Consider the following 19,358-nt stretch of genomic DNA (forward strand, 5'->3'; position numbering starts at 1 on the left):
CATTCATACTTTATTATGTGATCTATATTTTATAATTACTTAACTGTATTTTGTCTTAAAATAAATTGTCTCGTTTACCAGAGAGTAAAACACTAAATACTTAAAACACAGAGTCACATGGGAACAACCACAATTCACTAATATTCCTGTGACAATACTCAATAATGAAATCAGTGTCTGAGTATGTAACAGGCTGATTAGCTGAATAATTCTGTATAAGTTTTTTAGTATGCTTTATAAATTTCAAGATTTTTAAAATAATGACTTAAATGAAAAATGTATCTTAAATAGTCCTGAAGTGTAATGAGATAAAAAAAAAAAAAAACAGGATTAAATGTGAAGACAAAATAATAATGATAATGATTTTATTTCTGTAGCATCTTACATGTTCCAAGCTTTGGACAATACAAACAACAGAAACAGGAGCATTTTTGATTTAAACAAACAAACAACTAGAAGTTGGTTCTCTGTCAATATGAAGTGAGTAAGCTGAGTTTGGAGTTTGTCAGCAGAGATGAAGTCTTTTCAAAGTTTCAAACCCATCTGGACTGTCTGCTGGTTTGTTTCTCTGCAGCTGGCGCTCCACTTCCACCCCTCAGTGTCGCTGTTTGCAAAAACCATCCTGCAGGTAAAACAGCAGCTCTCATGTCATGTTTTTGTTCTTTTTAGAGGTAAACGTGCATCTTGTTTGTTCTGTAAACATTTTAATATTTTTGTGTTTCCACAGGGAGACTCCATCCAGTACTCAGGTGACCCTCTGCAGGACTTCACCCTCATCAGGTTCTTGGATCGGTTCGTCTTCAGAAACCCCAAACAACTGAAAGGAAAACGTAATATACCCAAACTCCATTCCATATTCATTATTGAAGTATATCGCATATATTTCTGCCCGGTATATACATGTGTGTTTACTACATGTTCATATGTTGATAATAATGATGCAACATAAACTCAACTAGATGAAAAATGTAAAGAGACACAAATGGCCTCTGATAGACTCAGACAGACTAGAAGATGATGCTACAAAGCAGAGACTCAAACGAGCAGAAAGATCTGCAAAATGATGAAAAAGAGATGCAAAATAAATACAAATAGATCCAAAAAGACAGTAAAGAGACTCCTGTTTGAAACCACTGACTTTGCATATTCTAACAGTAATTACAGTGTTTGTTCATGTTCAGCTACAGAATAATTTGAACATCTGGTAAATCTACAGATCCAGTTATGAAACAATAAAAAGTCAATAATCTCTTTCACTATTTTTACTCCTCAGAAAACACTGATTCTGCAGCGATGATGCCCAAACAGAGATTACCTGCCAACTCTTTACCAGGTGAGTTTCAAGGAACAGTCAGTCTTTCCTCCTGTTTCTGACGTCAGTTGAGTGTCGTCTGACAACAATACACTTTCCTCTTTCTTGTCAGTGAACTGTGCAGAGTTTCTTGCTAAAGACGAAAGTCAGATTCCTGTGGATGAAGTCTTCTTCTATCGGTGAGTCACTTTTTTTCTTTTAAACAAGAAAATGAAGGATAAAATTCAGCATTTATTCCCAAATTTAAAATCAAATAACATTTGTTTTATTATACATTTTATAATCTTGATCATCTGTTTTTTGGGTTATTTTTTTTGCTCATCAGCTACTTCAAGAAGCACGAGCAGGAGAAACAGACTCGTCGACCGCGAAGAGACGGCGACGATGAGAGCCTGGAGGACGTGGATGATGACGAGTTTGAGAAACTTCTCGGTGAGTCGAGACACAAAGATGGATGCAGAGAATCTAGTTTTATTGTTCTGTGGGTTGAACCACATGCACTACTGAAATCTGCCGATGATTTTAAATCAATCAACTCTGACATAAAGGTTAGAGACGGCAGTTTGAGGCCCGTTTCTGTCTGATTTGACTTTTTTCTATTTAGAATAACTTCTCATGCAAACAGCACAGAACCACAGTTACTGGGTTAAACTGAAGAAGGCATCAAGTACTTCATTTATTAATTCAATTGAAAATGGAGAACAATTAATACAGTTGTTTTAAAACTAAACTAAAATCAGATTTGATGTCACCCAAAATATGATTTCTAATTCCTATAAATCGTTCCTGGTTGTCCCGCCTTCTGTCCACAACCAAGTTTCAGACTTCTTTGCACTGGTACAGAAGAAAAAAGATGAATTACAAAAATAAATCTCACAGTAAGTGGTTAAAGGAGAAAACAGGTAATTAAGGAGTCACTTTTATTTTTAGCCTTAAACAACAGTGAACTTAATCTATACTGATGTTTGACTTTGCTTTGAACAGATTCCTGTGAGGGAGACTCTTACTTCACTGACCTGGGGGTTGATGATCTGGACTTTGCAGGGTGAGTGGACCAGTTTTCAGTTTGTTACAAGCAGCATGATTGTTTTTACTTTTATTTTTTGTTACATTAATTCTAGAGCTGGGTCACATCATACCGTGCACAGTAATACCGGTGTAATGTTAGGGGATGATATGAAAGTGAAATATTGCGATAAAATTTAAGTGAAACGTGCAGGGCCGTTGTTTTCATCCGGTCTAACACACATGGAGCGAGAAGCATGGCGGCGACCGAGGATGCACTATTGGTTTTGGTACAATATAGCTTTAATGCACATCAAAAACAGCTGGAAATGGAAAAGAAATGGTTCTGTTTTTTTATTTGCACCAACAAAGTTGTGCCGTTTTGAAGTATTTTGTCTAGCGTCAGTTATATCGTCAGCTATATCGTTATCGCAAATTTTCTCATTTATGTCGTGATAAATATTTTTGGCCGTGTCACCCTGCCCTAATCAACACCACCTAATATGAAAGACGTCTCACAGCTCTTCTCTTGTGCTGCACACTTCATTCACCAAATGTTTTCGTCTCCTTCACCAGGGTGAGAACAAATAATAAAAAAATAAATACACAACACATTGTTAGATATGCTGTTGGCCACATATGTCATCTACTCACAGTCTTCTCATCCTAATCCATCAATAATTTTCATAGTTATCTTCTAATTTCAGCAAACCCCCAGTGAGTTCTTTGCTCTTAATTGTTCAGAAGCACAGGATATTTACATTAGTTTTATTCAGACTCAAATTGGTGTCTTTCATGTATTTTGTGAGCAAAGTTTTCATGAACCTTGAACAGCATTTTCTTCAACTAACTCAACGGAAATGACTTCAGTTCTACCTCCTTTTGTGTCTTCAGACGTGATCAACATTAAATCATTTTCTCATACTTGTCTGCACCTGCTGAGTGTGTGTTCACAAAATAGAAATGTGTTACATTAAGACCACAGGGTTGGGTTTTGTGTAAATCCTTCGTGGCTAATTTGTTAAAAAAAAAAAGAATAACGCTACATTTTCTGCAGCTCAGTTTCTCTGACTACAAACAGGAAAACTGCTGCTGAGGAGGTTATTCTACATTCTTCAGTGCTACTGGTCCTCACACGTCTACACTTTGTTCTGTGTAAAATAAGCTTTACAAACTTTGACATTTGATCGCAATGTTTTGACTAAGTCCTCTCCTTCCTCAATGTTTGTGTGTCAGTAATGTGAAGAGCAAACAAGGTAAGAAAGCTGCAGAGGACTCGGACGAGGACGACTCGGACGTGGACGACCTGGATGACGAGGAGGTGTCTCTGGGCAGCATGGACGAGGAAGACTTTGGAGACGAACTGGACGATGAAGGAGGGGCGTTCATGGATCCTGACGGAGGTGGAGATGATGATGATGATGATGACGAAGGTAGAGAAAATGAAAAAGTTCAAATCATGATCACACCTTATTTAACAAATGGGTATTTTGTTAATTGTGTATAATGTAGAGATCAATTAATATGCTTTCAAATTCAAAATCTTGTTTTCCTACATAGATTTGAGTTCAGATGATATTATTGTGACTGTGTTCATGTGGTTTGGTCCGTATTCTTGTACGTTGTGTGGTCCAGGTTAAGTGACTGAGTCAATCTGTCTCTTGTTCTTTTAGTTCCAGAGCTGGAGGATGATGATGATGATGGTGATGCTGCTGCTGCTGCGTTTGGAGGTTAGTACGAGCTCACACACGAAGACCTCCATCATAGTTGGATTCTGTTAAGCCAGAAACATTTTTATATGTGAGATCACCACCACTGAAAGAGTGAGTGAGTTGGAAAGTTGCAGAGGAAGTTTGCAGGTTCAGAAAGTAACAGCTCTGCAATGAAAAAACGCTCCGTTAGAAGTGAAACGTGTTGAAAGTAGTAGTAGGTTTTTCTCGTAGTACAGTCGTGACTCGATAATCGGACACTAAATGTAAAACCTTTTTTGATGTCGGATAGCAAGGCTGTCGGATTGTCAAGACTGAGGTCGAGATACAAGGAGGGCTTGATGCCTGAAGGGTCGTTTGTTGTTAATATTCATTGTTTGTAGTTGTTTTAATAACTAGTAGGGCTGGTCCGCATAGCACTTTCTGATCTCAATTAATGATGAATACCAGAATATTCAGTGCAGTCGGGGGACCACTTCCACCCTGGGGGAGCGCTCTGATGGGGTGGAAGTGGCCGGAACGCACAGGCAGTACTTGGCTGCTGATGCCAGTCTAGTTAGCGGTCACAGTTGTGTTTCCATCATCCATGTTTACTTCCGTAAACACTGAGCATGCTCGCAGCGTGTGACGTCATCGTGTCCTCTTCTGTGCATGCGAGACACTTTTGGGTCGTATGAAGTTCACACAGCAGATCACATACAAGTCGTATTTAATTGGAAATGTGCACGAACTCGCAAAAAAAAATCGTATTTCACAAAAAAAATCCAATTTGAGCATTAAGTCCTGCAGTCTGAACGTAGCCAATCTGTCAGATAATACACCGTTATCCTGATTTGTGACATAAAATGTCAGGTTGGAGTCAGAATCCAAGGCTGTCAGTATGTTAAAGGCTAATTTTCATGGGTTCCCTTTTTTTTTTTTTTTTTCCTAAAAACCTGTCGAATAGCAAGGTTTAAGATTGTTAAGGGTCAGATTATCAAGTCACGCCTGTATTTGTAGAACTACTTTTAACATCAACATACTTTTTTCAGTAGTTGTCAGTTTATTTCTGCACTAAAAAATTAAATCAAACTGTTACAAACATTTATTCGCTGCAGATTCAGATGATGACGACATGGAAGCTCCAGACATCACTCCTCGGACCAAGAAGGGAAAAAGGAAATCCTCAGAGGAGCTCGACTTCTCTGGATCTTTAGGTGAGAACAGTTCTTTATTCAGCTTTTATTGATAATGTTGGGTTTTCATGAGCAGAGCTTTATGAAAGCTCATGTTGCAGCTGCTGCATTGGTCAGAAGGTTGATGGCTGCTTGTTCTGTCAGGTTCCAAACAGGGAAAGAAGAAGAAGAAAGAAAAGACAAATGCAGCCATGTTTGCTTCTGCTGAAGAGGTGAGTTGTTCAGGGGAAACTGCCTACAATCTGTTTAAAGGCCTTCGTTTTGCATGAATACATTTCAGACTGTACGGATTTGCAGACGTCCTGATAAATGTTTGAGTGACTACAGCAGCCTGTCATTGGCTGCCACTTTATTACCTCTCTACCTTTTTGATTCATTTTGTTATTCTAGCAACTGGAATAAAAAACTGATCATTGAAAGATGTTCTATGTAGATGTTGTGTGTTGGTTTTACCTCAGAATTAAATTTCGTCATTCAGAGTAAGAGTTTCAAACTGTGTCGGATGTGAAGCTTTATTCTTTGTTTTTCAGTTTGGCTCTCTGCTGGATGAGAACGCGGGCTCCAAGTTTGACAACATCGGGCTGAACGCCATGGCCAACAGAGACAAAGCAGGTAATACATACAGCTTTTGTATTAGCACTTCTTGTTGAGGGTATGAACGAGGAAACAAAAACTGAAGGTGACCAGTTACAGACTTAAAGCAAGTCTGATAGCATCAGATGTGACTCCTGAAATTTAGCATGAGGCCACTGAAACTCCTGAGATGACTCTTGACATCCAAAAGGGCGCAACTGAATGTGAAGAATTCTGTCAGTGTTGCTCAATACTGACACCTGCTGGATCTTATAAATCATTACAGGCAACCTAGTTGACAGACTCATCTGACATACTGATTTAATGACCTAGTATAAACAATATTATAATTTAAGCTATTGTATTTTATATTGCATTATTTTATATCTTAATTTAGTTTAAAATATATTTAACATCTTTTAAGATATACAGTCAATAAATAACATGAACATGTGTCTTAACGTGAAAATCAAAGTGAAAGTGTGGATGTGAGGATGCTTGTGTACTCGTCTTTGAGGCAAGGAAGGCTTTTTTCTTAATAGAAGTTTTTATTCCAAAAAATCAAGTGTTCCAATGTCTTGGCATTGATGCGAATACATTGTTTTTGATGCAAGTTCTCCAGGAACAGGATTAAACAACAAGGAAATAAAACCAAATACCTTATTTGCTGATAGAAGATCAAAATGGTCCCACACGGCGGGAACCTTTCTTTTTCTTTCAGCCTCCATAATAGCTTGGAATTGCGCTTCAAAAGATCTGTGATCCTTTGGGCAGAGATGCATCCCGTTGACAGATGCGCGTCCTTATAAACAATTTGGCGCCTCAGTGACAGACGAAACAGCAGCTGTATCGGTCACGTGACTTTCTTGAAGCGACACGCGCACCGACACGGGGTTTCGCTTCATGAGCTCGACACATGCGCTGATACATCGGTGTTTCTGGACCCATCACTACTATACAGTGTGTCGGGTCTTTATACAGCAACAATAACTAAGCTTTGAGCAACACAGTGTAAAGAAAAAGTAGACACAGAAAGGTTTTCAGTGAATTTGCTGGATACCAGCCACGTTTAATAACTTCTCCACAGAGAGAAAACCACTCACATCAGTCATAGTCACCCTCAAACACTCACTGCTGAACCATCTCAAGGCCCCATCTAGCATCGTCTAAAACAAATCCAACATGTTTCCAGAAACATTCAACTGTTTGGAATTTTCACATATGTGTATCGAAACAGGTTATTGTTTGTTGTTGCTATTCCTCCTGTCCAGAGATCCCTGTTTAACTTGATTCCAGTCTAAGTAAGACCGCCCTCTTCCTGTGGAAATGGCCGTGTTGTAATTAGACAGAGTGATTAAAAACATTCCAAAACGCCCCTCTGAGGTTTTGTTCCATCACATGAATAAAATGCTGTGCAGCCACTCAGGTCTTGTTCCTGTCTTGTCTCGCAGGTCTGAAGCAGCTGAAGTGGGAGTCTCAGCGCGACGACTGGATCCACGACCGCGATGTCAAAACGCTGCGCAGGAAGAAGACCATGTTCAACAAGAAGAAGCCGATGTTCGGCCGAGCCAGGACGGCAGGCAGGACGTTTGGGAACAAGAAGAAGAAGAAGTAGTAGCTGATGATGTGGACTTTTCACTGATGGACATTTTCACTCCTGTTTGGCTGTCCAGGCTTCGTGGTCTCTCTCTCGGATGCCGGGGATGCCCGCCCACTCGTTGGACTTGTAGTAAACTGAGAGGAAACGGAAGCAGACAAACAGAAACTGGTTTTCAAATCCAGTCTGTCAGCTGATTAAAGCTGCACACTGATAGTACCTCTTCTCTGTTTAATGAGAAGGAAATGTCTGATCTGAAGACGAGCCGCGTTTCAGTTTTGTAAAAATTTAAGACTCTTATGCTGGACAGCGTGTTGTCATGGTGACAGGTTTGTGTCTGTAGAAGATCAAAGACAAATTTCCCAATTTAATACAAAACCAGCAGAATTTCTTTAATAAATTCATTCTAATAAGTTCATATTCACACTGCCCCTGTGTTTGATAAAGATGTGTATTCACATTAAAGCTAATGTTTTCTGATCCTGATACAGTTTTCTACAGACGTAACCTCTGAAAACACCAGATTAATATGATAGATTGTTTTAGTTTGAACAAATGTAAAACTCTTTGTTTTTTTGGTTCCACCAAAATATGTAATTTTAATTAACTAAAAACAGATCAGCCAGGCAAGTTTTGATTTTTAGGAAGTAGTTTTAACTAAAATCCACCTATTTACAATCCATCCATCCACTCAGGGTGAAGGCAGGGGACACCCTGGACAGGTCACCAGTCCATCACAGGGCTACACTTAGAGACAGACAACCAAGCACACTCACATTCACACCTACGGACAATTTAGAATCACCAATTAACCTCAACATGTTTTTGAACCTTGTGGGAGGAAGCCAGAGAACCCGGAGAGAACCCACACTGCACGGGGAGAACATGCAAACTCCACACAGAAAGATCCTGGGTGTCCTCACCGGGGCGACCTTCTTGCTGCGAGACAACAGTGCTAACCACTGAGCCACCTTGCAGCCCCCTATTTACAATCTTAGTGTGAAATTCAGATTTTTCCAGATTAGATCTGAGAGTCGGTGGATCAGTGGGTGCAACAGTAAAACTTCATGAATTAAGTTTTAGATATCTAACAATTACACAGGGAACAGCATCCTGGGGTACTTTAGTTAAACAAGCAGCTTAAAGTTCTCAAAGTTATTTGTGATTAACAAAATCAGTCTAAGCAGCTGCTACATGTAAATAAACCTGGTGTCCAATTCTAAGTAGTTACAACAGCAGCTTTAACCTGGACTCCTGATAAACCCTCATGAAAATGTAATTGGTAAAAACTGTCGTAATGCTGTAACCTTTAAGTCAGAAACTATTCCAGGAGGATAAATAAGTTCATCTGATTACCTTCCAGAATCGATGGGAATCTCTTGTTCATGGTGTTTCTGAAATCTGCAGGAGGAAATAAATCAGATGTTGAATCACTTTGCTTCATTCCAGCAGCTCCACAGCCTGTGTCTGACACTGATGACTGCTTCCTAATATCAAGCTGATACCTTGACTGTTGTTCATCGCGTGAAACAGACCGTACGCCCCGAAGACACCCACCAGCTCCAGAGCGATCACTCCCCTCATGAGTCTTTTGGCCAGAGGCTCCATAGATTTGGGAGGCATCTGCAGAAAGATCAACACACAGAAACACAACTTTATGTAGACTAACAGGGATGCAAGCTGTCACAGGTAAAGTTTGTCTTCCTTCCTTCCTTTGACTGATTTAATATGAGTACATTATGAAAATCTACTTGTTTGGGAAGATAAGAGTTAACTTTCAACAGGAGTACAGGCACAAAATATGCAATCATTTGACCACGAGAATCTTCAAAAGCATCAAGTGCTGCAGATGCATAGACAATAGCAGTGTGCATGCACTGAGCTAACATGAAGGCAGCCTGTTGTATTGTATCACAACCACTTACATCATGTAGTAGTGCCATACATAGAGGTTGCTTTAGCTGCTTGTGTTTTCCCAGGATCACGTTGTTGGACACGATGGTCCAAAGCTGTCTGATTTGTTAAGACTACAAATGTGGACATTAAAGCGCCTGGCTGCAAAATGACCTGACACACCAGCATCCAGCATGTCAGCAGCCTCTTCTCTTCTCTCTCTCGTCATTTACAGCATTGTGTCGTTTGAATTAAGGTTTCAGCCTAAACTTACAGCCTAAAGTTTCTATAACTGCAGGAGTCTATTTTAGAAATGACAGCTTTATATTATAATCTTGAGGCAAGAAGCGACACCTTATTAAGCTAGCAAACACATTTAGCCTTCATTTAAAGGTGAAGTTGTCACATTAAATCTGTTTAACCTCCAGTTTACGTTCTCTAATCTGAAGTTAACTCACCTTTAGGTCTGTGGTAGAAGAAAAAAACAGAATAACGACCGAAACTGCCTTAAAACTGTGAAATGTTCGCAGGTGGCAGGTCAGTTGTCCTTGTGTTGTACAATCACAGCTAACAGGCTAACTGCTACCTCAACGTACGGAAGCTCGGAGGTACAAACCACATAGAAAACGTATCGACTTTTTTTTTTCTTAAGAAACGTATACTTAAACAAATAGTAACGCTGTTTTATACTAGCAATACTACTGCTACTGCTAACACCAATAACAACAACAATAATAATAATACTTTTTCAGGAACACTGTTTAATCGTAAAACTAAACTGTATACATAAACTGTCACCAAACAGAAAATGCAAATCTATTAATTAACTAATTGTTTGGGTAATATCTCAAAATGTAAGTTGTTAACCCGGTAACAGATTCACCCACCAGAGCAGGTGGTGCAGAAGATTTATTTTTACTTTTATTTTAAAATATATATGAAGACATTTTATCCTAAATGTCACCTCACAGACGTCTTCCTCAGTTGTCTTCACAGGTTCATTGTTTAAATTGTGAAACAGACTACATTTTTAAAAAAACAACAACTATGGAACAGATTCAGCAGCTGCATTTATTTATTTATTTTATTCTAATTATGGGTTTAAAAGAAAGAAAAAAGAAACAGAAGAATTGTAATGCTGCTGTAGTTTCGGTGATTCACCGGCAGATGTCAGTATAGTCACAATGTGCAACAAAGCAACATACATACAATTTCCTTTAACTACACACTGTGATTTTGACAGAATAACATTCAAAGCAAGAGTACAGATTATACAAAAAAATAAATAAATAAATAAAAATACATAAATAAATAAGTCTGACTATTGGTCTTTACTCTGTGAGTGTGTGGATGGTCTCACAGTTGTTCTCAGCTCTTACAGGTCTAAACTCGGAGCAGTTTGTTATTCTCAGTCACAAAAACATCTTTTTTTTTGGAGGATTTTGAAAGAAGTCTTCTGACTAAAAGATTAATACAAAGCAGACCATCTGCACGTCTGGAAAAGTCTTTAAAATGTAATTCAATCCCAAGGCCTTCAACAGTATTACAAATGTCTTCAATTTCTAAAAATGTCAAATATCGTCTCTCACCTGCGATTTATTTTTCTTTTGTCCGCTCATCAGTCCCAAACTCAAATATGTGTCATTTGCCATCATATATAACAGAAATCTTCCAATTTTGTTGCAAAAACTAGTAACATTTTGAAATATTTGCTGAAAGAATGACTGAAGCAAAATAAAAACGTTTTTGGTTAATCGATCTATTTTCATGCTTCTTATCTGAGCCCACGTCCCATTAACTTAAATAATGAAATTCTAAAGAATTACCGGTATAAACACCTGGAAATGTCATGTGATTATATTTTGCTTTCACACTTTAGACAGTATGATGGTGACATCTGTGTGGTGAAAACACATGCAGAAGTCTTAATAAGTGTAACCGCAGCGTGTCTTAACCAGAGACTGCATATAAAAGACGGACGTAGCGACTGTGATGGTTTGTGGACTGATGTTTTGAAGTTTGGAATTTGGCTGTGAAAAAGCAGATGTACTGAGGGAGAGATAGCATACCCTGCTTTATACTTTGTTTTACTTTAAATGACACCACAATTTACAAAATGAACATCATGCTGTTTTCAAAAAGTTCTGAAACTAGCAACTGAGACCATAAAGTGATCAGGAAAACATTAAGTGAGATAAAACATCTGGTTGGAAGTAGGGCCATTTTCTAATAGACGTCTATACAATCGGACATCTTTTTACAACCTGCACAGTCGCCCCCTGCTGGCTCTAAGAAAGAATGACCTTTAGACCTTGAGGCTACGTCCATCTTTATATACATTCTATGACTTTAGCGTTCTCATTGTCACCATATTTATATCTATATCTATGTATTAATATTCTTATTTGTCTTTTTATACTTGTATTTTGCACCACTGGAGTTGTCTTTCTATTCCATATTTGCACTCTTTTGTTAGCATCTAGCCCATTTAGCCAGTTTGTGCCTTTAGCATACATTCATGTTCCAGATCTAACCATAGTTTGCCATGACTGAATCAACTAACAATGTTTTAAAAACCCAGAATTTTGTTTAATAACTCTTCACGTAGTTGAATTTGTGTCCTAAATATGTCAAAAATTGCATCATTTAAAAAGAAAACTAATATGGTGCTTTGAGCAGGCCCACTATCCCCAGAACCCCAGAAACTTATTCCTTTATTCCACCTTTATGACAGCAGTTTCACTTTAAATTCCAGTCTGGATTTTTCTGTTCTGCCCTTTAAAATAATTTTTACCTTTTCTGTCTTACATTTCACGAAAGAGCTCCTTTGAGATGACTCCTTATTTCTTCTGAAGATAACATCTGGCTTGTAAATACCTCTAATGATCCTCTGCAGGTGAGTTCAATTCTTCACTAAGTTGCAGCTTTAACAAATCTTCCGGCCTCCTGACAGTCGCACTGTGTGACCCACAAACAGGAGAAATATTTGTGGCTGTTTGACGTCCGCAGGAGGGAAAACAAGCGGAGTGTGTGCAGAGAGCATGGTGGTCCGACTTGTCCCGGCCGTCCTTCCTTTCAGATTCACCACCAGGTAAACACACACTGTCAGACCACAAACAGTAAAGGGTGCAGCTGAGGAGGAGGAGGAGGAAGATCCCAGGCAGCCTCCACTCTGCCTGAGACTCTGATAGAAACACTTTGAAAATCATCACACACTGGTCTGTATATTTGATGCTCACACAAGAATCATTGGATCTTGTGTCGGCTGGATTTCACCTGCTCACATCCAGAAGACTCTTTACTAAATTACTGTGAAAGTAATGCAATTAGTAGCCAGTAATTTACTATAAATTTACACCCGAAAATTTTACAGTGCAGTTTTGAGGAGCTGTTCCTGAATGTTGGATGCTGGCACTGCTATACCTTCAACTTCACTACATGATCACGGGGAAATATTGCTCTTATTACTTCATGAAATTAAGATTTTTGCAAACAAAACATACGAGTGGCTAAACAATGTGATGCTTTCCTGTAAATCAAACTATTCGACGATAAAAAACAAGCAGCAGAATGAGTTCAGCCACTTTGATCATCATGTAGAAAGAAACAAAACTGCATGCCATGAGTGCAGCTTCTTAAATGTGAGGATTCGCTGCCTTTTCTTTGAATCTATTTATGATCATTTGTAAGCTTGTTACGGTGCTGCTTTGAGCTCTGGGTGACATCAACTGCATTTCTCAGCTCTGTCTGAATTTCCACACATCAATCCACTAATCAGTTGATGGAGAAAATATTCCTGTTTTATCCATTAAGAAGATAATCATCAGTTGCAGTCATATACAACAAACATCGGCTCCATCAACAAAATGCTGCTCACACATAAATGCACCAGTGATAACTTTCAGTACCACATACTTTATTTAAACAGCAGTATTTTGGGAGTACTTTTACAGCTCTGTGTCAGTACTGAAGAAAAGTATCTGAATACCTCCTCCACCACTGTGTACTCTTAGAACCAACAAGCTCCTTTTAATGAGGGAGACTGAGATAAATGTTGAAGGGTGAGGACCCCCCTGACATTGTTCTGATGAGAGGTTTATGAAACTATCATCAAATTTTTTTAAGCTTGGATGTTTTCCTACCATCATCATTATTATTATTATTGTCATTATTATTACACCAACTCTGTTTTCTGTCTCTTCTCTGCTGCACCGTGAACCTCATCATGAAAGCAGATAGTTGATGTGCTGCAGGAGGAACAGAAATGTTTATTAGTGTAGTGGAGTGGGTTGATTTTTGTGTTTAACGTCTGCATTTGTGTATGTTTCTAGATACTTTGGTAAACAGTCCAGAGAATTTAGTACAGAGATTGGTATGGCTGAGGGTCTGATAGGCCTCCAATGATCCATCCATCCATCATCTATACACCGTTTAATCCTCACTAGGGTCATGGGGGGCTGGAGTCTATCCCAGCTGACTCAGGGTGAAGGCAGGAGACACCCTGGACAGGTCACCAGTCTATCACAGGGCTACACTTAGAGACAGACAACCAAGCACACTCACATTCACACCTACGGACAATTTAGAATCACCATTTAACCTCAACATGTTTTTGAACTGTGGAGGAAGCTGGAGAACCCGGGGAGAACCCACGAGGACATACAAACTCCACACAGAAAGATCCCAGGTGTCCTCATCGGGACGTGAACCAGCGACCTTCTTGCTGCGAGACAACAATGCTAACCACTGAGCCACCCTGCAGCTGATGACATCCAATGATGTAATATTTAAATCTGAACGTGAGCTTGAGGGATGAAGAGAAGTGGGAAAGCTGCATCATCAGATGACCAATCAGACACCTGCTCATGTAACCAAACCCCCAGGAGCCTAGAAAGTCCCTTTCTGCATACCAGCAACATGCATCTATTTAACCTCTTTCTGCAACGCCCCCTGCTGTGTGAACGCTGGTGTCCACTGTTTATGTACATGTGAAACAAGTTTCTCATTAGATTAAACTGAGGTCTAAAATATAGAAATATGTAAAATAAACAAATTTATAAGTGCTATTGTTTTTTTTTTTTGCAATTGATAAAAATGTCTTCCAATCCCCCTGAAACCTTTTTTTTTGCTTTTACATATCAAACTGAAATATGGTTCACTTTGAAAATAATAATAATGGGTGCAAACTAGGAAGTGCAAAAGTTTTATTTTTTCAGGTTCACTGTGTGAAAATTAAGGGCAAATTATTGCTTTTCAAAGAAAATTGGGTGTTTAACCTCTTCTGTTTTCATAGTGATAAACAAGTTATTTAAACCTATAAATGTACAACTGTGCACCTCTTAAGGCTTTGTTTTTGTTATTAATACCTTGGCACTTATTTTCATTAATAGTTTAGTGTTTAAAGTCTACAAAAGGTGAAAAAAGCTCATTTTTCCCTTGAAGCCAAATATTCAGATGTTTTCTTTTTTAAAGATCTGATCAACAATCCAGCCGTCCAGTTTTTTAAGTTTACAATCACAGAAAACCGGTAAACAACTCTATTTATTCATTTATTTTAAATTTTTTTGGTCAGTTTCTCCCTGTAATTTTACAGATTTTGTTTTGTTAAATTAAATATAATAACTAGTTAACTGCAAAACAAACAAACAAACAAACAAAAACACAGGCCAAAATTTTAAATAGTGTCAGAGAAAAGAAGAAGCCATGTTTATATAAATAGTATATCGTTCTCTGCAGTGTTCGATGGTAAAATTACTTTTTTTTTTCGCTCCACTTGTTGGACTAAAACTCATTGTTTTAGCTGTTTGCTGTTACAATTTGGGAAAGTTCACCATTTTTAATTGTCTTTTTTTCTGACATCCTTGCAGCAATAAGACTCTTTAATACATCAATCTGAGCAGTGTATTATTTTATCATATAATAGCACATTATTTTTTGCACATTCTGTTCATTTGCACATTTCTGTATCTCTCTTATACATTCTTGGAAATTTTGTTGACTTTCTTCTATGTGATATTTTCTATATTTTATTTTATTTTACCTTCATTTTATGCCCTACCATAATATTCTGTGTTGTCTTTTGCCTTGTTTACCCCCTTTGTTGAGTAGCCATGCTGCTGTAACACCTGGATTTCCCTCTAGGATTAATAAAGTCAGGCTAAGTCTAAGTTTTTTCTTTTTATTTCATCATATCAAATATTTACATCTGAACAGCTCCTACCTGAAACTTAAATAACTACATCTTTGTTTTAGTTGCCTCCTGACCCTGTCCTACACGCTGAGGCTCAGGGGCCCATCCTCACATCCAGCCCCGGGGTTCCCGGATGTTGGCCCGGCCGTGGCGGCCGAGGCGGGCCGCTGATTGGACAGCAGCTCTGCAGCAGGTGGAGGAGCCGCTCAGAGCCTCAGTCCGCCTCCCTCACTAGTCAGTCAGTCAGCTGTCACTCAGTCAGACCCGGAGACAAACAGCCAGGATCCTCCGGCCCGTTACCGGCGGACAGGCGGGTGTTGTGTCTGTTTTCCCGCCTGCTGTGACGCCGTTTGGATGAATCGGTGGCGGATCGTGCACGATGCTGAGCGCCGTTAAGATGGAGGGACACGAGCACCCGGACTGGAGCAGCAGCTACTACTACGGAGACACCGAGGTGCGTCCATCCAGCTGCTATCAGCCGCGTGTTGACTCTGTGATTAAATATTGATCAGAGAGAAACTTTCTCCCTCAGAGGAGACGAACTGATCAGAGGCACAAACATCTAAGTTAAGGTTTAGAACGACTCAGGGGCCAACACAGGCCTCATCTGTGCTCAGTTATACAGGCTGCACATTTTAAACTACATTCTAAATCTGCCATTAAAATGAAAATGTTCATTAATTAGTGTGATTTTTTATGTATGTATTTTTAATCCTGCAGTGCATTAAAATGAGAGATTAGCTCATGTTGTGTTCTCCAGGTAAAGGAGCAAAGCTGCAGCTGAATTTCAGATTAAATCTGAAATATATTTTCCAAAATAATTCTTCTCATCAAGGTGAAACTGAGCAACTATATGTGCACCAGATATTATGAGCTGGAGACCTTGTTTGTTCTGGAAATAAGAATGCAAGACTTTGATTTTCAGGTTGTAGATGTGGCTCAGTGACTAAACTGCAGCAAGAGTTTTTAAATGCAACCTGCTTTAAATGTTGTATTTTACAATTGTTGTAGTAAAAAAAGGATTAAGTGGATGTCAAGAAACAAGAAAACTAAAAATCAAGCAGCATCATGATCATTGCTGAAGATTTCCAGCATTAATGGTAATAATGATGATTATAAAGGCTGTGGTGAGGACATCATGCTCTTTGATTTTTCTGGGAATTTAGGGGATTTAGCAACACTAGGATGTTTTTATACAATAAGAATTTAATTATCTGTTCCAGAGAGCTTTGAAGCAGCATTCATGTTGTAAAACAAAAAGGCAGTGCTCCTATAGGTTAATGATCTATTATCCTTTATTACAGTTATTGCTCTTTATTTGGATGCCCACAGCTTCCACACAGTGCTCAGTGGATTTCACACAACAATTTAAATCAATAAGATCAAAAAATAAATTAGGAATAAATCTACATAAGAGAGAAAAAAAAGATTCACAACAGATTTTCATGGATGTTTTCTGGAGAGAATTGGGTTATTCTTGCGTGTATAGGGATGCACTAAATGAAATATTTTCTTGTTGCCCTTTGAGTTAGATGACTTCCTCAAACCCCTGTTAACTGAGCTCGATGTATAGGGTGAAATAATATGTCTTTAATTTATTACTGAGGCTAATAAAGGTGCACGGGCCTGAGTTTATATGTGAAGGAATAAAAATGATGAGTTGTAGTCAGATAACACATCCTTAAAGGAGGAAAATGAGAAGGTTTGAGATTTAAGATGCTTCTCCTCAGATAGAAGGAGATCTGCTTTATTATGGTTACATTAATTAATTACTAAATCCAATTGGATAATGTCAACAGAGAATCACTACAAATGATGCTGGAGATAAACAGAAATAATGGAAACAGGAATTGGAAATAAATACATGGATTGTAGTATTGTGTATTATTGTTGCATTAAAAATGACATCTGGACTGAATCCAGGTTTGTTACAGTAAAGTGAAAATCAAGATGTTTAATCAAGTTGTTGTTAATCAGGAAATTGATCAGCAAATATTTAGGATAATCAGTTTATCATTAAAGTGTATTATTGAAGACAAACCTCCAGCATACATGTGTAGTTTCCAGACATTTTTGAATAACTTAGAATGATTAATTTAATTAAAATAATCAGCAGGATAATGTGAAAATACATTTGAAACAAGTTAAAATCATTATTGTTTGGTATGATTTAACTTCAGACATTAACTGATGATGTTCTGGTTATTTCTGTTGATCTGACTTCATGCAGGCCTCATTCTGCTGCTGCGATTTTTGATTTTTAAAAATTAAAGTCGTGATATTTTTCAAAAGCTTTTTGTATATTTATAGCTGATATAAAAACCTGTGCAGCGGTCTAACTAACTGCCCCTGTGTTCCAGTGTTACCCCTCAGCGGGCAACATGAACTCCATGAGCGGCTACATGAGCGCGCCTGGCATGAGCGGCAGCGGCCACATGAACGCGCACTACGGGGTCAGCAGCGCCCCGGTGCCCGCCGGGATGCCGCCGCAGGGCCCCGGGGCCGCGGTGCAGCCCGGGGCCGGGATGGCGGGCCTGGGCGCCGCGCTGCCCCCGAGCATGAGCCCCATGAGCCCGCCGCCGTACGGGAACATGCCGGTGATGAGCCCGGTGTACGGACAGGCCTGCAGCATCAGACCCCGGGAGTCCAAGCCGTACCGGCGGAGCTACACGCACGCCAAGCCGCCGTACTCGTACATCTCCCTGATCACCATGGCCATCCAGCAGTCCGGCAGCAAGATGCTGACGCTGAACGAGATCTACCAGTGGATCATGGACCTGTTCCCGTTCTACCGGCAGAACCAGCAGCGCTGGCAGAACTCCATCCGGCACTCGCTCTCCTTCAACGACTGCTTCATCAAGGTGCCGCGGTCACCGGACAAACCGGGCAAGGGCTCCTTCTGGGCCCTGCACCCGGACTCCGGGAACATGTTCGAGAACGGCTGCTACCTCCGGCGGCAGAAGCGCTTCAAGTGCGGGAAGAAGCCCGGCGCCGGTGAGAGGGGGGAGGCGGCGGGGAAGCCGGGCTCGGAGGGCGGCTCGGTCACCGGCAGCAGCTCCGGTTCGGACTCCCCGCACTCCCCGTCCCCGTCCTCCCCGCCGGCCCCGGAGGTGAAGGGGGTCAAACCGGCGCTGGCCTCCCCGCTGTCTCACCCCCAGCACCTGCTGCCTCACCCCCACCACCACCCGCTGCTGCTGCCGGAGGCCGCGCACCTGAAGCCGGACCACTACCACCACCACCACTACCCCTTCAACCACCCGTTCTCCATCAACAACCTCATGTCCGAGCCGCAGCACCACAAACTGGAGCCCGTGGTGCAGTACGGAGGCTACGGCTGTCCGGTGTCCGGGGCTCTGATGGCCGCCAAAAGCGGCCTGGATCCGGCGCACAGCGACAGCAGCAGCTACTACCAGCACCACGGAGTGTACAGCAGCAGCACCGGCAGCAGCATCAGGCCCATCCTGAACTCCTGAAGCCTCCTGAAGTGGAGGAACACTCTGGTCTGTACATTTGTAAATATCTCAGAGGCCCTTCTTCTGTTTGGTTCTGAGGCCTGAAGGATTTGCAAACTGTTTTCCACAAGCCGTCCCTCATGTGTGTGTTCTGGACCTGCATCAGATAAAAAGATTCCCTAGAAAACGTGGTTGTGTTGTTTTTACAGGTTTTAACTGCTCACAGCTCTGAGCTCTGTGTAGGGTTTGTGTTAATTAAAAGAATAATGTAAAAAAAAAAAAAAAATTACATATTTGGGTGCTCAAGAAAAAAACAAAACAAATAACTGATAAAAACCTGAAAAAAGAGAATATAAATTGGGTTGCTTCAATTGGTGACACTGTTTAAAGTTGGATGTACGGTTTGCATTGCTGCAACTTAATTTAGAGGAAAGTCAATGAGATTTTTCAAG

At 40.1% G+C, this 19,358-nt stretch overlaps 2 protein-coding genes across 2 annotated transcripts; both read left to right on the plus strand.

The window, feature by feature from the left end:
* Positions 1 to 574: 574 nt before the first annotated feature.
* On the plus strand, positions 575 to 7,857 carry LOC103376097 (CCAAT/enhancer-binding protein zeta-like; the record flags this gene model as incomplete). The annotated part of the gene is made up of 12 exons (XM_008306459.1): positions 575 to 628; positions 728 to 830; positions 1,274 to 1,333; positions 1,425 to 1,491; positions 1,638 to 1,744; positions 2,297 to 2,357; positions 3,554 to 3,750; positions 3,991 to 4,047; positions 5,124 to 5,222; positions 5,346 to 5,413; positions 5,732 to 5,813; positions 7,226 to 7,857. Coding segments are annotated over 12 exons (1,119 nt in total), but the record flags the coding sequence as incomplete, so codon positions are not given.
* A 7,976-nt stretch (positions 7,858 to 15,833) lies between these two features.
* LOC103376098 (hepatocyte nuclear factor 3-beta-like) lies at positions 15,834 to 19,079 on the plus strand. The gene is made up of 2 exons (XM_008306460.1): positions 15,834 to 15,908; positions 17,815 to 19,079. Exons 1-2 carry the CDS (start codon positions 15,834 to 15,836, stop codon positions 18,925 to 18,927), a joined length of 1,188 nt encoding a protein of 395 aa, XP_008304682.1. The 3' UTR covers positions 18,928 to 19,079.
* The last annotated feature ends 279 nt before the right edge of the window (positions 19,080 to 19,358 follow it).

This window comes from Stegastes partitus, unplaced genomic scaffold (assembly GCF_000690725.1).
Source record: "Stegastes partitus isolate 25-593 unplaced genomic scaffold, Stegastes_partitus-1.0.2 Scaffold3663, whole genome shotgun sequence".
In the NCBI taxonomy this organism is placed as follows: domain Eukaryota; kingdom Metazoa; phylum Chordata; class Actinopteri; family Pomacentridae; genus Stegastes; species Stegastes partitus.